The sequence below is a fragment of the Hirsutella rhossiliensis genome, assembly GCF_020360975.1.
Source record: "Hirsutella rhossiliensis strain HR02 chromosome Unknown scaffold00024, whole genome shotgun sequence".
NCBI classification, from domain to species: Eukaryota; Fungi; Ascomycota; class Sordariomycetes; order Hypocreales; family Ophiocordycipitaceae; genus Hirsutella; species Hirsutella rhossiliensis.
The window spans coordinates 71,950-89,903 of record NW_025408690.1 but is presented as its reverse complement, the minus strand read 5'-3'; the positions used below and the strand labels follow the sequence as shown (position 1 = coordinate 89,903).

At 57.7% G+C, this 17,954-nt stretch overlaps 2 protein-coding genes across 2 annotated transcripts; one reads left to right on the top strand and one right to left on the bottom strand.

Moving 5' to 3' along the window:
- Positions 1-3,426: 3,426 nt before the first annotated feature.
- Positions 3,427-8,693, bottom strand: HRG_11869 (PIF1-like helicase domain-containing protein; the record flags this gene model as incomplete). Its single annotated transcript, XM_044870339.1, has 16 exons — positions 3,427-3,648; positions 3,703-4,081; positions 4,147-4,333; positions 4,375-4,611; positions 4,747-4,890; positions 5,148-5,692; positions 5,754-5,845; positions 6,039-6,271; positions 6,337-6,538; positions 6,582-6,623; positions 6,670-6,806; positions 6,893-6,905; positions 7,096-7,379; positions 7,445-7,483; positions 7,772-8,567; positions 8,634-8,693. 16 exons carry the CDS (start codon positions 8,691-8,693, stop codon positions 3,427-3,429), a joined length of 3,612 nt encoding a protein of 1,203 aa, XP_044714583.1.
- Positions 8,694-13,535: 4,842 nt separating this feature from the next.
- HRG_11868 (ATP-dependent DNA helicase PIF1) lies at positions 13,536-14,079 on the top strand (the record flags this gene model as incomplete). The annotated part of the gene is made up of 3 exons (XM_044870338.1): positions 13,536-13,682; positions 13,753-13,780; positions 13,829-14,079. 3 exons carry the CDS (start codon positions 13,536-13,538, stop codon positions 14,077-14,079), a joined length of 426 nt encoding a protein of 141 aa, XP_044714582.1.
- Between the last annotated feature and the right edge of the window lie 3,875 nt (positions 14,080-17,954).

Here is a 17,954-nt window from a genome sequence, read left to right as displayed (position 1 = left end):
AATACTACCCTCTATATTCCCCGTTACCATGCCTATCTATGTGCGTCCACCGTCCCGGCCTCGCCTGGTCTCCACGTGCGACCTGCTACCCCAGCTTTGCCAAAGCGACCCTTCCATCGCCGTGCTCTCTTTGCGCACTCCAGCGAATCCTGGCCACTGCCGACCTCCGGCACATGGAGATGGCCGCGACAACCGCCTGCCGCACACTTCAAACCATACTCTTCAGCCCTTCCAACACCATCCTACCAACCTTGCGCATCAGTTCACCATCAATATCCGCCAATCCGCCTCGTCGAGCAACAGCCACAAGGCTGCCGGCGATAACATGTCCATGACGTCCCTCATGCAGCCGGACTACCCTTCTAGATTTGCTCCCTCGCCAGCACCAATGTCGCATCAACGGCCTTAATGCTAAAGCGATAGCCAGGACCCCTGCCTGTCCTCTTGTAGTCGCTAGCCACCGGAGTCTCGACTTGCAAACCCTCTTGAAAGTTCTCGTGACCAACTCGCATCCTCCTCCTCAGGTCGACCCATATATCCGACTTCACCGTGTCCCAATAGTAGACTCGACACGGTCGGCACCCGCCTCGCTCAGCCGCACGCAATGCCCATCCAACTACCGACGACCGTCAAAGGGAGTCCTGCAATACTACCATAACCTCTTTCTTTCCTTCACTCTCATTCGTTATTGCCCCTTTGCTATCTACTCCATGCAACGATGACACTGAAGGGGACTACTGGACTTTCTTTCTCCGCAGTCTTACCCACACTAACCTTACCGTTCGCCGACCTCCAACTTCTCGCAACATAGCCATCACCCCTACTCAACTTCCAACCCCCGGCTCCCTACTTCACTCACGACCACAGAACCAGATGGTCGAGACTGCTCGAGAACCTCGCCAGCTCATTCCCGCATACCCCCGCTTCTGATCTATCACCTAGGTAGCATTCACTGACTCTCAAGTCTCCCCGACCCGAGCCACGAGCCCTCTTTCGAGCAGCAAGAAAACCTGCTTTATAGGATGCCTACCTCTACTCTGCCTAACCCTCCTTTACACTTCCACGGTGACCACATCTGCCATGTTCTCACGATGTCGGCCTCCCAGCTCAACGTCGATACCTCGTCCTCCCGCGGCAACCTCTTGACAGCCAGGAAAATGCTGGCGCCGACATGTCCATGATGGCCTTTGTCCAGCCCGGCTGCCCGTCTAGGTTCGCCTACCAGAATGAGCATCGTGTCAAAGGGCTCAACGCAGAAACCCTAGCGAGGGTCTTCCTTCCAACGCCCTCATGGCTGTCGACTCCAGAGTATGCAGCAATCCGGTCAGATCCTGACAATCCATCGACCTGCATCTTCTTGAGCCTTAATATTTCCATATACAACCAACAGATAATCCCCTCGGAATGGACCGAGCAGTGGTTCTTTATGGTCGGCCGTGTTCATCCCTTTGCCCTGACGTGGAAATCGAGCGACGTGATAGCTTCGAGTCGGAGGATGACAACATTACAGAATACACCATCCCGGCTCTCATCGTCCGCGACCACAGCTACCAGCCGTAGGTGTATGCTCCAGACCTCCGTCACCACTACCATCTCTGACGATGGCCACAGAGTCATCCCTCGCACCCTCGGCTCGGCGGATGCCTTCCCAGCGATACAACCCATTGTCTCCTTCACGGGACCTGTCATCGGTTCCGGCCGCGACCTTCTGCATGGAAACTCGGCTGCGGCCCTTGACGACACCCAGCTGAGCTGTTGCGGCTTTGTCCAGCTCTCGACCTTTATCTGTCCTGGGATTCCGGGCAAAACACCCTTCAAGGGCTTTCATCCCTTTCAACTTTTCGTCATCTTCCCATTCACGCCAATCCTTGACCTCCTATGCAAGAAGATGACCGAGAGGCGCGATAGCCAGTTCCAGCCGAACGCTCTCCTCACCTGCACGGGCAAAATCGCCGGCTTACTCGATCACCAGATCATGACACATGCCCCGGCCTTCGAGCAAGACTATATCTTCATCGTCGTCCCCGATACATGGACTTTCCTTGACAGGGCCATGTCCAACCAGGCTTCTGCGACACAGCTACTGCCGACGACACCCAAGGGCTCAGTCGGCAACCCTCGGACTATAGCGATGCGTTGGCCAGGTTTACCTCTACCAAAAACGCAATGCCGCCCCAAGCGGCGCCTCCCACGCCGCCTGCATCTAGGTCAGTCGATCCTTATGATGACATCAAAGCGGTCATTGCCCGATCCCGACCAAACCCCAACCAAGAGACCGCGACTTTCTCCAGAAATTTCCACCATAGTCGCCGCCTGTGATAGTCGAGGCCCCGCCAAATCCGACACTTCCTCCCTTCTGTCCCACGAAGACCCCGGAGACTCAGAGACGGACACCGAGCCAGTCAATCACCCAGCCACATCCGCCTCTGGCCCTATCAGACCTCCGGCGTCAATCTCTTCCCGACCGCACCGCGCCCGACATCCGCCCAAGAATATTCTGTAAAGCAACGAACGAAACAACACAACATGACAAGGAACATGTTTCATCATCCTCAAACTCAAGTGCGAAAGGCCCTAATGGGATATTTCCTTCTCCTCTTGCTCTCCTTTTCACAAAGACAATCCAGTCAAAACTTCTCCAATATACTCCTTATTCTGTTTATATCCACCACTTATAGCACCTGTAAATCCTCAGAGCCTTCCACTCCCACACATGCATTACCCACCCACAACTCTCTTCACCCCTGCCGCCTCTCCACGCCCTTTGCGCCTTTGCAAAGCAAAATCTCCCTTGCAGCGGCCTAGGCTGCCTCTCTGACGCTCTGTCTCGATTTCACTCACGATAATGCTCTACGTCTCTCGCCGGATCTCCATCTCATATCTCTTATCTCACTCTTCTTCCTGTCTTCCTCTCACTTCCCTGTCTCCTATCTCCTGTCGCCAACTCTCTCCTCTCGCCGACTTTCTCCTGTCGCCATCGCCAACTTTCGTTCCGAAAGGCCTCTTTGCGCGAGCCGCGGCTGGCGAGCCTTCCCCTCGTCTAATAACGTGCCCCGCAGACCCCGCCCTCTCCCCAAAAGTTCTCCGCCCTTGATTGGTCCCTTGTGATTGGTCCTCCTTGCCTCCCTCCTCGTTGGTCGCTGCCCTTCCCCCGGCTTCTGTTGCCTTTTCGCGTGCCTTATCCCACCACTAGGCGCCTCCCACCCTGTCTGCCGCCTGCCGACTCTTCCCGCCTGCCGAACTCTTCATCGCGTCACCTAGCGCGGCCGCCTTGACTCTTCAGCATCACCGTCCAGCCAGCGCAACGCCTCCTCAACGGTCCTCTCGCTCAGTACCTCGAGCCTGGCCTGTGCGGCAGTCATCTCCTCGGGGACCCGGTTGCCCACCAAGTCTCTGTCCCGCACCTTGACACGAGCATGATGCCGTCTAGAGTTCGGCAGCGCGATAGCTGCACGTACAGGCCGTACGGGTCGCACTGCGAGGGCACCACCGTTCCATCCATCTTCGTCGTCCGTGTCCTCGCAGCTCGAGGGCCACGCGCTCCAGCGTTTTGCCCTGCACCTTGTAGTCCGTGCACGCGAACGCTGCTGCGCACGGCAAACCCTTTCGGCTGACGTCGTTGCGTTGCCACGGCCTTTTTCGCTGGCACTGTATCTTAACGGTCATGGGTGTCAACAAGATCGTGCCCGGCGGCATCCCGACGAAGTGGAGATATCTCGTCGTCTCCGATTCGAGAATGATCCCCGCCGGCGGCCCGAAGTGGATCGTCATATCGGCCGAGATCCGATGCCCCGGGTACGCCTTGTCGACAATGACCTCCACCGCCGAGTAGCTCGCGCCGTTCACTAGCTTCAGCCCCTGGTGGGTGTTGTGGTTCACGACGATGGGCATCCCGGCCACGAACATGAAGACGGCCGGCACCGGGATCGCGCTATCGTCGCCCTGGTTGAGTATCATGATCGCCTCTTCCTCCGTCGGCAGCTCCTCCTTCCACTTGTGCTCGGAGATGAAAATGCGCATCGTCGACCGCTGCTGGACCCGGAACGCCAGGCTCGCCTCCATGTTCAGGTTCCACCGATTCCTATTGAGCGGCGTCACCACGGTGATGCCCGTCTCCCAAGGGATCCGCCTTCCTCCCGGTAGCACCTTGAGTTGAGGAGGTTTAGATCCGTCCGATCCTGCACGCCTAGACGGATCCGCTTCAGCAGCCTCTGCAGCTCCGGGTCGCCGGCGGCGCGCATCTGCTCGTCCAGCATGACGACCGTCGTGAACCTCTTCCACAGTGCGTGCGCTTTGTCGTGCTGGTGACGCTGCTCGGCCTTGAACGAGTTGTCTACGTCCCACGAGATGGCCGCGCTAGGCAGGACGATCGACCTCTCTTGACCGGCCGGAACTGCTGAAAATCTCCGCAGAAGAGGACGATGGGGATCCCCCCGAAATCTTGCCGCGATCCGCGAAGCCGGCGAAGCCGCTCGTTCACGGCGTGCAGCGTCCGCGCCCCGAGCATGCTCACCTCGTCGATGACGAGCACATCCTTCTCCTGCCAATCCATTCGAGACTGGCCGTGGATGAACCGCTCCGCCTGTTTCGGCAGCCGCACCCCGTCAAGGTCTTTGACCATGTTCGCGCCCCCGCCCTTGGTCTTTAGTGAACCCGCAGGCGGAGTGGATCGTGATGCCGTTGATCCGCGCCGCCGCAGTCCCCGACGTCGCCGTGATCAGCAGACGATTCGAAAGGCTCTTTTACTGAACAGCTCGACGAGTGCCTCGATGATTCGCGACTTGCCGGTACCGCCCTCGCCACCGACGAACTGGCGCAGCTGGCAGGCATCGCCCCGTCGGTCTGCTGCATCAAATCGAGCTGGCGGCATATTATCAGAAAAGCGATGGACTGCCTCTTGTTCAGCGTCAGCCGTGTTGCCAACACCTTGCCCGCCGCGAGGAGGAGGTTGATGGGCCAAACTGAACGTCCATTCCCGCCCCTGCGTCGATAGCGGTCTCGTCGGAGTCGGCCATCGTCATTTCGACCTCGTCCTCCCCGAAACCGGTCATCACCCTTCGCAACGCTGCGCGGCGATCGCTTTCCCAGGCGGCGGGCGTGCTTTGTATCCCTTGGATCATCCTCTCCCTCTCCTTCGAGGCACTTACCTGCTGCGACTTGATAGCCTTGACCTGATCCTGCGGCGGTAGTGCGGCCCCGGAAAATACCCGCCCTGGCATGCTTAACCGCCTCTCCTCGTTCGATCAGCGCCGTGGCCTCGAGCTCGGCCGTCGAGCGCAGCGCCGATTGCTGAAACCGACAGAGCTGCTGTATCATTGCCATGAGCTCCGGCGACTTGGCCGTCACCTGATTCGCTCCCACTGCACCTCGGACGACGTCGATGAGCCGCGTTGCGTCTCCGATGCTGTTGGGCTGATATGTCGCTGCAGACTCCGCGCCCGCCTCGCCTGCTCCACCCTCCTCGACGTGTGCGACCGTCGGGTCGCCATCGCCGGACGAGGCTGCCCATTGCTTGGCGTCGCGTTTTGCGTCTTCGGCGGATCGTCGAAGCAGCTGCACGTTGTCGACGAGACATGATATTCTCGGGGCCATAGCGTCTCGAGCCCGCGCCCAGATGCTGTTGATCTCACCTGTTCCTTCGCCCAGGAAGGACTCCCACGGCACGAACAGCGCAAGATGCTGCACGGCTGCCCTTCAGGGGGTGGGTTAGCCTCTCCGATAATGCCCGCTGACAGAGCAGTTGCCATACACACCTCCGGTAGCACGACTCGTCATCGTAGGTGAAGTCCTTGCTCAGGTAGCCGTCGAGGCAGACGGTAGCGTGCTTGCCCGGCCGCCTGAGCACCTGAACCCAGCGTCGTCCCGGCGCCCATCCATCCTCGAAAGACATCTCCCTGCCGCCCAGCTCTCGTCGTTGCCGATGCGTTTCAGTCTGACGATCGATATGTAGTCATACAGGCATAGGCCTTTCAGCAGCTCTCCCGGTGCTGGTACGCCTCGACGTGGGAGATTCTCAGGCCTTCTTCTTCGACGACGACCGACTCATCCAAGGTGTCATCCGTAGCCGCAGCGCCACTGGCTTCTCGGAGATGCCGCCATCGCCGAAAGACTTCCCAGTACAGCAGAGAACAGTTCAGGTACGCCCACGCGCTGCTGTCGGTGAACTCGGCCGGATATCCGAGAAGGTGAGCGACGACCTCGACCTGTGATAGCGGACGCTCCGTGAACACGCGGTTCGCCACTCTCATCAGGAACTGTCGCGTCCTGTTCCCTTGACAGGGTCATCGGTGGCAGCGTCTCCGCCACCGTCCCGCCCTCCGTTGGCCGTGCCATCACCTGTTGAGGCGGCCAGGAGCTCGGCCGCGGCCGCCACACGCTTCCACACCGGGTCCTCCACCTTGGTCGCGTAGTTCGTGACATAATAGATGAGGGCCATTGTCTTGCGCTGCGTCGCAATGAAGGAAATATCATGGTTGTGCCGGAGCCCGACAGCAATAGCCTCGTTCCATCGATTGACCATGCTGTGTGTCCTCCGGATCTGCAGCACCCCGTCTGCCGTGAGGGCGGTCTTGTCGACTAACCTCCATGGCGCCTTGAACCGGCAGAGGTCCCCTTCCGCCCTCCTTTGCCCAAGGAGTACTTCACACAGGTCGGGCTATGCGTGTGCACCTGCGTCGCGCCGGCACAGAAGTTGGCCTCCTCGATAAACGCGGCCGAGAACTGCGCGGCGTTGTCCAGCAGGGAACCAATACCGCCCGTCACAGATCGCTCCGCTTGCACGGCGCAAAACTTTCCTGGTCCAGATCCTGCCTTGCACGTCAACCCGGCCCCACTTGGCCATCAGAAGAGTACTTCAGGCTCCCGGTGGCACATCTTAGGTAGGCATTCTTACCTCTGAGAAGACGCTATCGATGTATCGGACGATTCGCTCGCGATACGCCGCCTGATCCTCCCCGTGGATGTCGGCAAGCATCGAGCTGAGATGCGCGTTCCCGTGCAGCCAGAGCAAGCCGTGAACATGAAGCGCCCTCGTTCGTTCGTCTCCACGGCGCCATAGTACTTGCCGATGCGCCCGAATACCGACTCTTCACCGACCTTCACGTAATGATCGAAGAACAGCTTCATCTCGCGGTGGAAGAACACGGCCGAGCTCATGGGATCCGATATCGCCAGCCGTGCCCGCTTATACGCATCCCCAAGGCCTTCTAAGAACTCCTCGGCCGCGTCGGGATCGCGTGTGCGGTATGCCGCCAGTCGCAGCTTCACCGGGTTCGTAATGTCGTTCGGGTTGATGGTGAACCAGATGGCCGGCACGCCATATCCGACGATGAGCGACTGGATTTTCCGCCGCATATTGAGACGGACTCTCTCGACATGGGCTGCCGGTGGCCGTAAAGCGAGAGGCTCCTGAGAAGCTCCTTCACGTCACCATCGGTCGTCTTACCCGAGCTCTCCAACTCGACCCTCGCCGCCGCTAGCCTTTCTGTGGTCATCGAACGCACGATGCGCTCTACCTTGCGGAAGTTCTTCCTCCCACACTCAACATGCTGACCCGGCGGTTCCTCGACCGCACCCCATGTTGAAGACGAGAAATGCGAAGATGTGGTGCAGTGCAAATCGACCACCATGGCGCCGGAGCACGATCTCGGCCCACGCCTGAAGGTTCAAGCTTCGAGACGATACGGGTCTCCGCGGCCGCCTCTGCCTCGACAGCCCTGCCTCGCAAGTTGGCCGTGACCTTCCCGCGTCGACCATGGTCTCTTCAACCAGCCTTGGTCCCCAACGCCAAATGGGAACAGGGTCGGGAACGTCCTGGCAAAGAAGGACGCCTCAAAGGAATCGGTAAACTCACCCCCCCGCGAAACCCGGATGTATGGCTCACAACCACCGTCGCCACGCCCCCGAACCCCCCCGGCTAGGGACCCGACCCACGCTCTCGGGCCCGCACGGCCGTCGTCGGCACCTTCACCAACAGCGTCACAGGCAAACTGCAGCTTCTCCACGTCCGCGACGTCTGGCGGTCCGTCGAGCGCGAACATGCCAGAAGACGTCACCTCGTTGATCGCTGGAACGTTCTGGTCGGGGCAGGCGTCACTTCCATCGCGAACCGCGCCTTCTCCGTTGGGCCCGTGACCTTCACCCTGGCCGCCGGCTTCTTGTCCTTGGTTGAGCAGGGCGAAGAGCTCCTCGATCTCCACCGGCCCTCCTCGTCCATGGCGCGTTCCGTGGGCGGCACAACGTGCGCCGTCCGCGCTTTCTCCCCCAGACGGCTCGTTCCGCTCCATACGATCGCACACCGACGACGGTACCCCGTGTATCGAGTCCCCAGCTCTCCATCTCCGCCGCGTCGATCTCGATCTCGGCGTAGTGGGGTTGTTCCGCTTCAGCCAGACAAGGGCCCTCTCGACCACCCGCCGCCTCACCGACAAGAGACTCGACAGGTCGCTCGGTGCCGGCTTCTCCGCGCCCTGCCACGAGATGTGGATCTCGTCCAGTGCTTGCAAAGGGGTGCGGGAGCACTTTGTGGCCAGCTCCTGCACATTGTTCGGAAACACCGTGATGTGGCCCTGACATGCCTCGGATACTTCACGCTCTGCCTCTGCCCGCCCGGAATGCTATATCTCGTGACAAACCCGTAACATGAGTTCAGCGAGATGAGCTTCTCTTCGACCGGCGTCAGTCCTTGAGCTCATCGGGAACATGTGCTCGCAGCCAAGGCGACTGTGAAGGTGGATCGCCGGCGACAGGCTCCTGCGCGCCAGGCATCGGCCACACTCGGCGCACACCGACACGGACTCGCCCTCAGGAAAGCAACTCCGGCATGAAAATGGTGAGCGGCCGCCCTTTGGTACGCAACTTGACAGTCAATGATCCCATGTAATCTCCCTCAACTCTCCTCTCGTACACTTGCGGTAGCACACCATGCAGGTCCGTATCGGCAACGTGCTCGCATCGTGGAACGCCTGATAGAAGTCTCGCACCGTCGACACCTTCCTCTCGAGCGGTATTGGCGTGCACCACGTCTGATCGTTAGACAATCTCTCCTTCAAGGCAAAGTCTTCCTCCAAAAAGCGCAGCACACTCGCCAGGTCTTCGGCCTGCAGCTCCCGTCTCCTATGCCTTCCGATTCCACTTCGGACCTGTTTTATCGGGCGCCCATCCCGGCTAGGAAGACGGGCTCTCTTCTCAGCCTCCGGACTGCCTCTGTCCGCGCAGCGAGCCGTCCGCTGCCTCTGCTGCGCCATCGTCCACACCCACCTGTGCCCTTGGCCGCCGAACCGGTCCCCGACGGAGCTTGGGCAAACCCCATGCAATCGATGCTGCAAATTGCGCCGTTCGTCTTAGGTCTTGGAAAGTCGTATCCTTGGGCTGGATAGGTCGGAGCGTCGGTCCCTTTCGAACGAACACCCGGGACACCGCCGGTCGCCGCCTTATCTCCCTGCCCGTCACCTTCAGGACCCTCTCCTGGGGCAAAACGGCCGATGAAGGGGTGGACTGTTAGAGCCCACTGCCCCTGGTCTCCACGTTCTGTAGGCAACACGAACCTCGGAAGCGGACTCGGTGACTGACGTTGCGCGGAATTTCCGCTGCTGACCAAATTACGGACTTCCGTGCTCTGCTTGACCGCAAACCGCCTCGCGGCGGTCTTCTCGGCAGTGACTTTGCGATCGCCTCTGCATGCTTTCTCCATGCGGTTTCTTCGACCGCAGACTGCTTAGGCTGAATCAGCCGGAACGTTAATGCTTCATTCGCCACTGATCTGTATCTCCCGAACCGCCCCAACCTTGTCTCCCGTGCTCCGTGCCCTTCTCGGAGTTGCCCTGTATCATCTCCGCACCCCGAAACAGGCACTCCCCCGTTCCTACCCTCTTCTCCATCCTCGACTGACAACGAACAGGCTCCACGGTGAGCGGCCGCCTCGCCTAGCTTCCCTGCAGGACTGTCCGCCATGCTACTGCCTCCTCGACGTCGACTAGCGTGGATTGGCAACAAGCTAGAAAGTTTTGGCTCCGGAGCACTTCCACTTGGATAATCTCGCTTCTTGGCGTACACTATTTCTTTCCGAGTGGGAAGCTTCCTAACGATCACTACTCTCATGGCCGTGGCGTTTCTTCCCTTATAATGCTTGCCTATGGTACCGAGGCGATGCAATACTACTAGGCCGACCGCCCGCCGCACACTTCCAACCATACTCTCCGGCCCTTCCAACGCCGTCCCACCCACCTTGCGCATCAGTTGCTCCATCAATATCTGCCACTCCACCTCGTCGAGCAACAGCCAAAAGGCTGCCGGCGATAACATGTCCACGGTGTCCTCGTGCAACCGGACTACCCGGCTAGGTTTGCTCCTCGCCACCACCAACGTCGCATCAACGGCCTTCATGCTAAAGCGACAGCCAGGATCCCCTGCCTGTCCTCTTGTAGTCGCTAGCCACCGGAGTTTCGACTTGCAAACCCTCCTGAGAGTTCTCGTGACCAACTCGCATCCTCCTCCTCAGGTCGTCCCCTATATCCGACTTCACCGTGTCCCAATAGTGGACTCGACACGGTCGGCACCCGCCTCGCTCAGCCGCACGCAATGCCCATCCAACTACCGACGACCGTCAAAGGACCCTGCAATACTACCATAACCTCTTTCTTTCCTTCACTCTCATTCGTTATTGTCGCCTTTGCTATCTACTCCATGCAACGATGACACCGAAGGGTACTGCTGGACTTTCTTTCTCCGCAGACTTACCCACACTAACCTTACTGTTCGCCGACCTCCAACTTCTCGCGACATAGTCATCACCCCTACTCAACTTCCAACCCCCGGCTCCCTACTTCACTCACGACCATAGAACCAGATGGTCGAGACTGTTCAAGAACCTCGCCAGCTCATTCCCGCATACCCCCGCTTCTGATCTATCACCTAGGTAGCATTCTCTGACTCTTAAGTCTCCCGACCCTAGCCGCGAGCCCTCTTTCGAGCAGCAAGAAAACCTGCTTTATAGGATGCCCACCTCCACTCTGCGTAACCCCTCATTTACACTTCCACGGTGACTACATCTGCCATGTTCTCACGATGTCGGCCTCCCAGCTCAACGTCGATACCTCGTCCTCCCGCGGCAACCTCTTGACAGCGAGAAAATGCTGGCGCCGACATGTCCATGATGGCCTTTGTCCAGCCCGGCTGCCCGGCTAGGTTCGCCTACCAGAATGAGCATCGTGTCAAAGGGCTCAACGCAGAAACCCTAGCGAGGGTCTTCCTTCCCACGCCCTCATGGCTGTCGACTCCGGAGTATGCAGCAATCCGGTCAGATACTGGCAATCCATCGACCTGCATCTTCTTCAGCCTTAATATTTCCATATACAACCAACAGATAATCTCCTCGGAATGGACCGAACAATGGTTCTTCATGGTCGGCCGTGTTCATCCCTTTGCCCTGACGTGGGAAATCGAGCGACGTGATGGCTTGAGTCGGACGATGATAACATCACAGAATACACCGTCCCCGCGCTTATAGTCCGCGATCACAGCTACCAACCGTGAGTCTATGCTCCAAATCTCTCTGTCGCCACTGCCCTCCTGACGATATCCATAGAATTGTCACTCGCACCTCAGCTCGGTGGATACTTTCCCAACGATACAACCCATTGTCTCCTTCACGGGACCTGTCATCGGCTCCGGCCGCGACCTCCTGCATGGAAACTCGGCTGCGGCCCTGACGACACCCAGCTGAGCTGCTGCGGCTTTGTCCAGCTCTCCACCTTTATTTGTCCTGGGATTCCCGGCAAACCCCTTCAAGGGCTTTCACCCTTCCAAGTTTTCGTCATCTTCCCATTCACGCTAATCCTTGACCTCCTATGCAAGAAGATGACCGAGAGGCGCGACAGCCAGTTCCAGTCGAACACTCTCTTCACCTGTACGGGCAAAATCGCCGGCTTACTGGATCACCAGATCATGAAACATGCCCCGGCTTTCGACCAAGACTATATCTTCATCGTCGTCCCCGACACGTGGACTTTCCACGACAAGGCCATGTCCGACCAGGCTTCTGCAACACAACTACTGCCGACGACACCCAAGAGCGCGGTCGGCAATCCCTCGGACTATAGCGTTGCGTTGGCCAGGTTTACCTCTACGAAGAAACCCAAGGCCGCCCAAAGCCCCGCCTCCCCCACGCCGCATGCTTCTGGCCCAGTCGATCCCCTTATGCTGGCATCAAGTCGGTCATTGCCCGATCCCTACCAAACCCCAACCAAGAGACCGCGACTTTCTCCCGAAACTTCCACCATAATCACCGACTGTGACGGTCAAGACTCCCAAATCCGATACCTCCTCCTTTCTGTCCCCGGAAGACCCGCAGAGTCAGAGACGGACACCGAACAGGTCAATCACCAAGACACATCCGCCTCTGGCTCTATCAGACCTCCCGCGTCGATATCTTCCCGACCACTGCGCGCCCGACGTCCGCCCAAGAATATTCTCTAAACTTTAAAGCATCAAACGAAACAATACAACATGACAACATGTCTCATCATCCTCAAAATCAACTGCCAAAGGCTCGAATAGCACATTCTCTTCTCTTCTTGTTCTCCTTTTCATGAAGACGATCAAGTCAAAACTTCCCCAATATACTCCTTATTCTGTTTATACCTACGACTTATACCGGTAGCACATGTAAATTTTCCGAGCCTTCCACTCGCCCAGACATGCATTACCCACTCACATCTCTCTTCAACCCTGCCGTCTCTCCACGCCCTTTGAGTTTGCGCCTTTTTAAACAAAATCTCCCTCCAGCGGCCTAGCCTGCCTCCCCGACGCTCTGTCTCGGTTTCACTCACGATAATGCTCTACGTCTCTCGCCGTGTCTCGTATCTCGACCTCACTCTTCTTCCTGTCTCCAATCTACTGTCGCCAACTCTCTCTCTCTCTTCTGTAGCCAACTCTTCTCCGGTTCTCTTGTCGCCAAATTTCGTTCCGAAAGGCTTCTTTGCGCGAGCCGCGGCTGGCGAGCCTTCCTCTCGTTTCCCAATATGAGGATTTGGTGCAGACAGGGATTATAAGTTTTTCCAGATCTAATTGGCCGATATTTTGTATGGCAGGGCTCTAAAGTAGGCTGGATTGGCCGGTGTCAGTAGATAAGTGGGTATCGGGAAGCCACTAATTTCTCAGCTGCTCCTTAGCCATGGAAAAATTCTCTCACAACCAAGCCCACGCTCTCTTTGCACAGGCATGGATCACGAGAGTTCATTAGTGGTCTAAATATCCTCCTGCTTGGCGACTTCTTTCAGTTCCCCTGTGCTGCAGAAGCGTCTTTATTACGACAAGGAGGTGCAAGGAGGTGCAAGGAGTAGAGATCAAGGGCAGGAATGCACATCGGCGCTTCGACAAGACGGTTTTCTTGACGGTTGCCCAGCGTCAGCGCGGCAAAGAACAGAAGGGCACATTTCGCACGGCCTCGATCAATTGCGACTGCACCGTCTATTCCAGGAGTCCTGAAGCTCCTCTCCAGCCGCGTGCAGACGAAGCTGGACAATCAGGAGGCGGCCATGTTCGTCAATCCCCTACGAGTATACGCCACGAAAGACAGGGTTAACGAGTATAACAACTACCACCTCGACCGCCTAGGCCGGCCTGTCATCCAGGTCATGGCTATGAGCGTTGGTGCCGGTGCTGCTGCTGCTCCTGACGACAAGGCAGGCAACCTGCGAAGCAGAGTCCGTATGCGTTGGCGCCCGTCTGATGCTGACGTCCAACCTTTGGCAGCCAGTTGGCCTCTGCAACGGCGCACGTGGTACAGTGTACGATATCGCCTGGGCGCCTGGAGCTGACCCCATGCAAGACCCTTCCTGCGTGATCATGATGGAGTTTGATAAGTACATAGGGCCGGTTTCCCCGACCACCGCCGATGGCAGGAAGGTTGTGCCGATTCTACTAGTGGAGAGGACTTTCTCTTGGGCCAACACTCTGCACTCGTACGCAGTTTGCCCTGATCGTATGCTACGCCATTTATGCTACGCCATTACAGTTCACAAGTCGCAGAGCATCACCGAAGACATGATCGTGACGGATCTGTCCTGCCGTGACTTTTAGACCGGTTTGAGCTACGTCGCCATCTCGCGTGTGAAAACGCTGCAGGGTCTGATGCTGGATGCCCCGTTTGACCGCAATCACCTGACTTATGCGTCGCCGCTGGAAGGAATTAAGATGAAAATGAGGATCAGCAACTTCGCAAACGACAGGTTCTCACCCAGAATCCATACAAGATAGGCCACGGGTCTACGTAACTCTACTTGATGCTACCCGCAACAAGAACGACGCTTTCCAAGGCACAAATGAAGTGTATGATTGTAGATACTGTACTGATTGTTCGGTGACTGGTTGACTGTTGGCCAGACTCGCAGCCTTCGGCTGATTGTACGCCTTGCACCACATCCCTGAAGTGCAAGGTGTGACGCAGTATTTTCGATAGTACCGCTGGCCTCTACTCGATGGCAAGTATCGGATATAGCGACTCGAAAAGCAAGCCCAGCAGGAGGAAGATTCTCCTTGCCATCGCCGTAAGAGGAAGAGTGATCACCCCCTTCAAGATCGCTAGGTGCGAACACAGGCTGTGTCTTTGCCGTAGGTGACGCTGCAATCTCGTCTTGCGTATTTTTGTCTCGATAGCTTGCGTCGTTGTATTGACTTTCGGGATCCGAAGATTCCGAAGGCGAGGCAGGACGAAGAAGCATGTCGAGAGCATGAAGATGACCAGTTTGTCCACAGGCAATCGATTCGGTGGAACTCATATTCCCTTGTATTGTCGAGAGAGAGTTAGTCGACATGGCGGGCAAGAGGGGCTCGTTAGATCGTTTGGTGTTCGCTGGTCTTCAAAAGCGTGGGACGAAAGGGAGAAATATGGGAAGCGAGACAAAGGAGGAGGGGGCACCTGAGCTCCTTCACTATCTACACGAGTATGGGACGGGCTGCCTTGGTCGGGACGAGAGCTCCAGCAAGCATCCTGAGAATTCCCAAGGCGCAGCTTTGGCCATCTCATTGCACATATCGTCGGGTGGGATCATGCGCCTTCCTCCTCTTTGGGGCTGTTGTCCGCTGTTGCTTCGCTGATACCCGCCGGCCACCCTTGAGATGGCTTATGCATCTTTTACCAGGAAATCTTCAGCTTCAACATTTACGTGCCGATCACATTCGCTAGTTCTGCAAAGTGACGAGTAGCCAACTTCCCCTGTAGGCGCAGGGGGGCGAACCGAATCGTGCAGACTAATCCGCAACCGCCCCTGCAGCAGGGGTCTGGAAGCGGACGTGAGGCAAGACTTTGTCCGTTAAATTTCTCATCCCTCGTCTTGGCATAAAGTACTAGGGGGGACTAAAATTCGTCCCTCATCCCCCTCCTTCCAGGAGGGGGGGGAACGCGACCAGGAAAAGGCCAAGCGACCGGGAAAAAAAAGAGTAGTACACAGATTTAGTATGATGCAGCCACGTAAAATGGGGTATCCCCCCTTTCCTTCAAGTCCCGCATACTAGACATTTTAGCTCCGCCAATACCGGATATGGTGATTCTCTTACTGTAGCACTAACGCGACATTTTGTCCTCGCCATCTCTCGCGAAGAAAGTAGGCAAATGGACATGGAAAGGGGTCTTTTGTTTGTGCGAGTGGCGTATTCTGTGTCGGCTGTCTGTTGCTCCTCTTATCATCTCCCAAGGGGCATGCCAGCCCTATTATATCCATCCTTCCTTCCTTATTAATATCCTGGCTGTCTTCTGGAATGATCTATAGGAAGCTGGCTGCTTCTTTGCCACTTGCCGTGCGCCATGTCAGACTCTTCAGCTCAATCTTCCTATCTTTCAGCCATTCCGTTGTCATCCAACTCATTCCAGTTGTCATCCAACTAGAGGCTCAACTTTTCTATGCAGTCGGCAGACCTCCCAACCGAGCTTGCAGCTATTTTGACCCTGAGGCTGCTCCTAGTCACCGGATCGTTCGGACCTTCTTCTCGACACCATCCTGCCACCGCAAAGTCAAGTATTTGCTAGAAATGCTTTAATTGAGCTCAAATTAAAGCCATGATTCGACCCAGGCTCAACTTAACCTAGCAGGCAGCTGGCGCCCAATCTCCCTCCTCAGCACGGTGGGCAAGATAATAGAGGCGACGATCGCACGGCGGCTCGCCGATACTGCGGAGACGCATCTACTGCTCCCCGAGGGACAGATGGGCAATCGGCCTAGACGCTCTACGGAAGTAGCAGTCCATATTGTCGCAGAACTGGCGCGCACGGCGTGGGATCGAGGCGGTGTCGCGTCCCTTCTTCAACTCGATCTCAAGGGTGCTTTTGACAGTGTAGACCACACCTGCCTCCTCCAGGCTTTAAAAGGGAGAGGAATCCCGGAATGGCTCCTAGCTTGGATCCGGAGTTTCGTAAGCAACAGAACAGCTCGCCTACTCTTCGACGGCGACGCGTCGGACCCCCTCAGCATACACGCAGGCGTCCCCCAAGGATCCCCGCTTTCCCCGATCCTCTTCCTCTTCTATATCGCCCCCCTTTACGACGCTCTCGAAGCAACGGCGGGAACAATACTAGTCGGCTTCGCGGACGACTCGAACATTCTCGCCTTCGGCAGAACCACAGACGAAACCGCCGAAAGGCTCGAAGGAGCATGGTCTGCATGCGAAGGCTGGGCGCGCTGTAGGGGCAGCGTTCGAACCGGCGAAAAGCGAATTACTGCACTTCACACGCGCCCACGCCCCGCCCGAGACGTGCGTTCGCCTCGGCAACACCACGATAGCGCCGTCAGAGTCCTCCCGCTTCCTCGGAGTTTGGCTTCACCGCAAGCTCCAATGGGGCCTCACCTTAAGCAAATCCAGACCAAGTTTCAGCGCCAACGGGTGGCACTTACCGCGCTCGCTGCGTCTGCGTGGGGATGTCGACTCGCGCGCACGGGAGATCTACACCAAGGTTATCCGCAGCGCCATCGTCTATGGAGGCCCAGCCTTCCATACGCCTACGCCATCGAACGGACGCCCAAGGAGTGGCTCGTGCGCTCTGCAGCCTACAAACGACGTGCCTTCGCACCGTCGCCGGCGCGTATAAAGCCACACCAACCCGCAGCCTAGAAACAGAGACCGAAGTCCCGCCGCTTGACCTCTACCTCAACGAACGGCTAGCGAGATTTCAGAGTCGACTCGAGACCTCGGGGATGGCGGCGCGCCTGCGTCTGGCCTGCGCAAAAGTCAGCAGCGTGCTTCGAAAACGCAAGGGTCCATGGCGCAAACCCGGAAATGACGGCGAGGAGTGGCAACAGCGCTGGTGCATAGGCTCGACGGAGCCTCGTGAAGCTCTATGGCGTGAATGGACGAGAAGGTGGGAAAGAGAGCTGCGAGACGCGAAGGCACGCCATCCTCGTCGCGCCCTCCAACCATCAGACACGGAAACGCCCCCTCCGAAGCCCGGGAGAAGGCTGAAGGCCCACGCCGACCTCTACAAGCACGAGGGCTCCACGCTTATCCAGCTCCGCACGGGGAAGATAGGTCTTAACAGCTTTCTATCACAAGAACGTTCCCAGCGCGACGACCCCTCTGCCGGTGCGGTGGCGGGAGGAAACAGTGTTTCACGTCTTCCTCCGCTGCCCCTACAAGCTGACAACCGCAGGCTCCTCCCAGGCGCCCTCCGCACTGACGCCGACCTCCGCGCGCTTCTTATGCGACCCGACACAGCCCCATACCTCGTCCGATGGTTTCTCAACTTTCGGCCGATACCCCACTACAAGGTAGCAGCAGATCTCGCAAGAAGCTGGACCGCCAGCGCCGCGACAACGACACGATCACGAGCGGACGGAGAGTAGAAAGAGAGAACAAGGTAGCAGTGAAGGTCTTTACTCTTGTCGGCTCCCAATCCCAAACAGCCGCGAAGGGCCTGCACGCACTGCCGGGCCTCGACCCCACAATGGTGTCAATGGCCCCCGCCC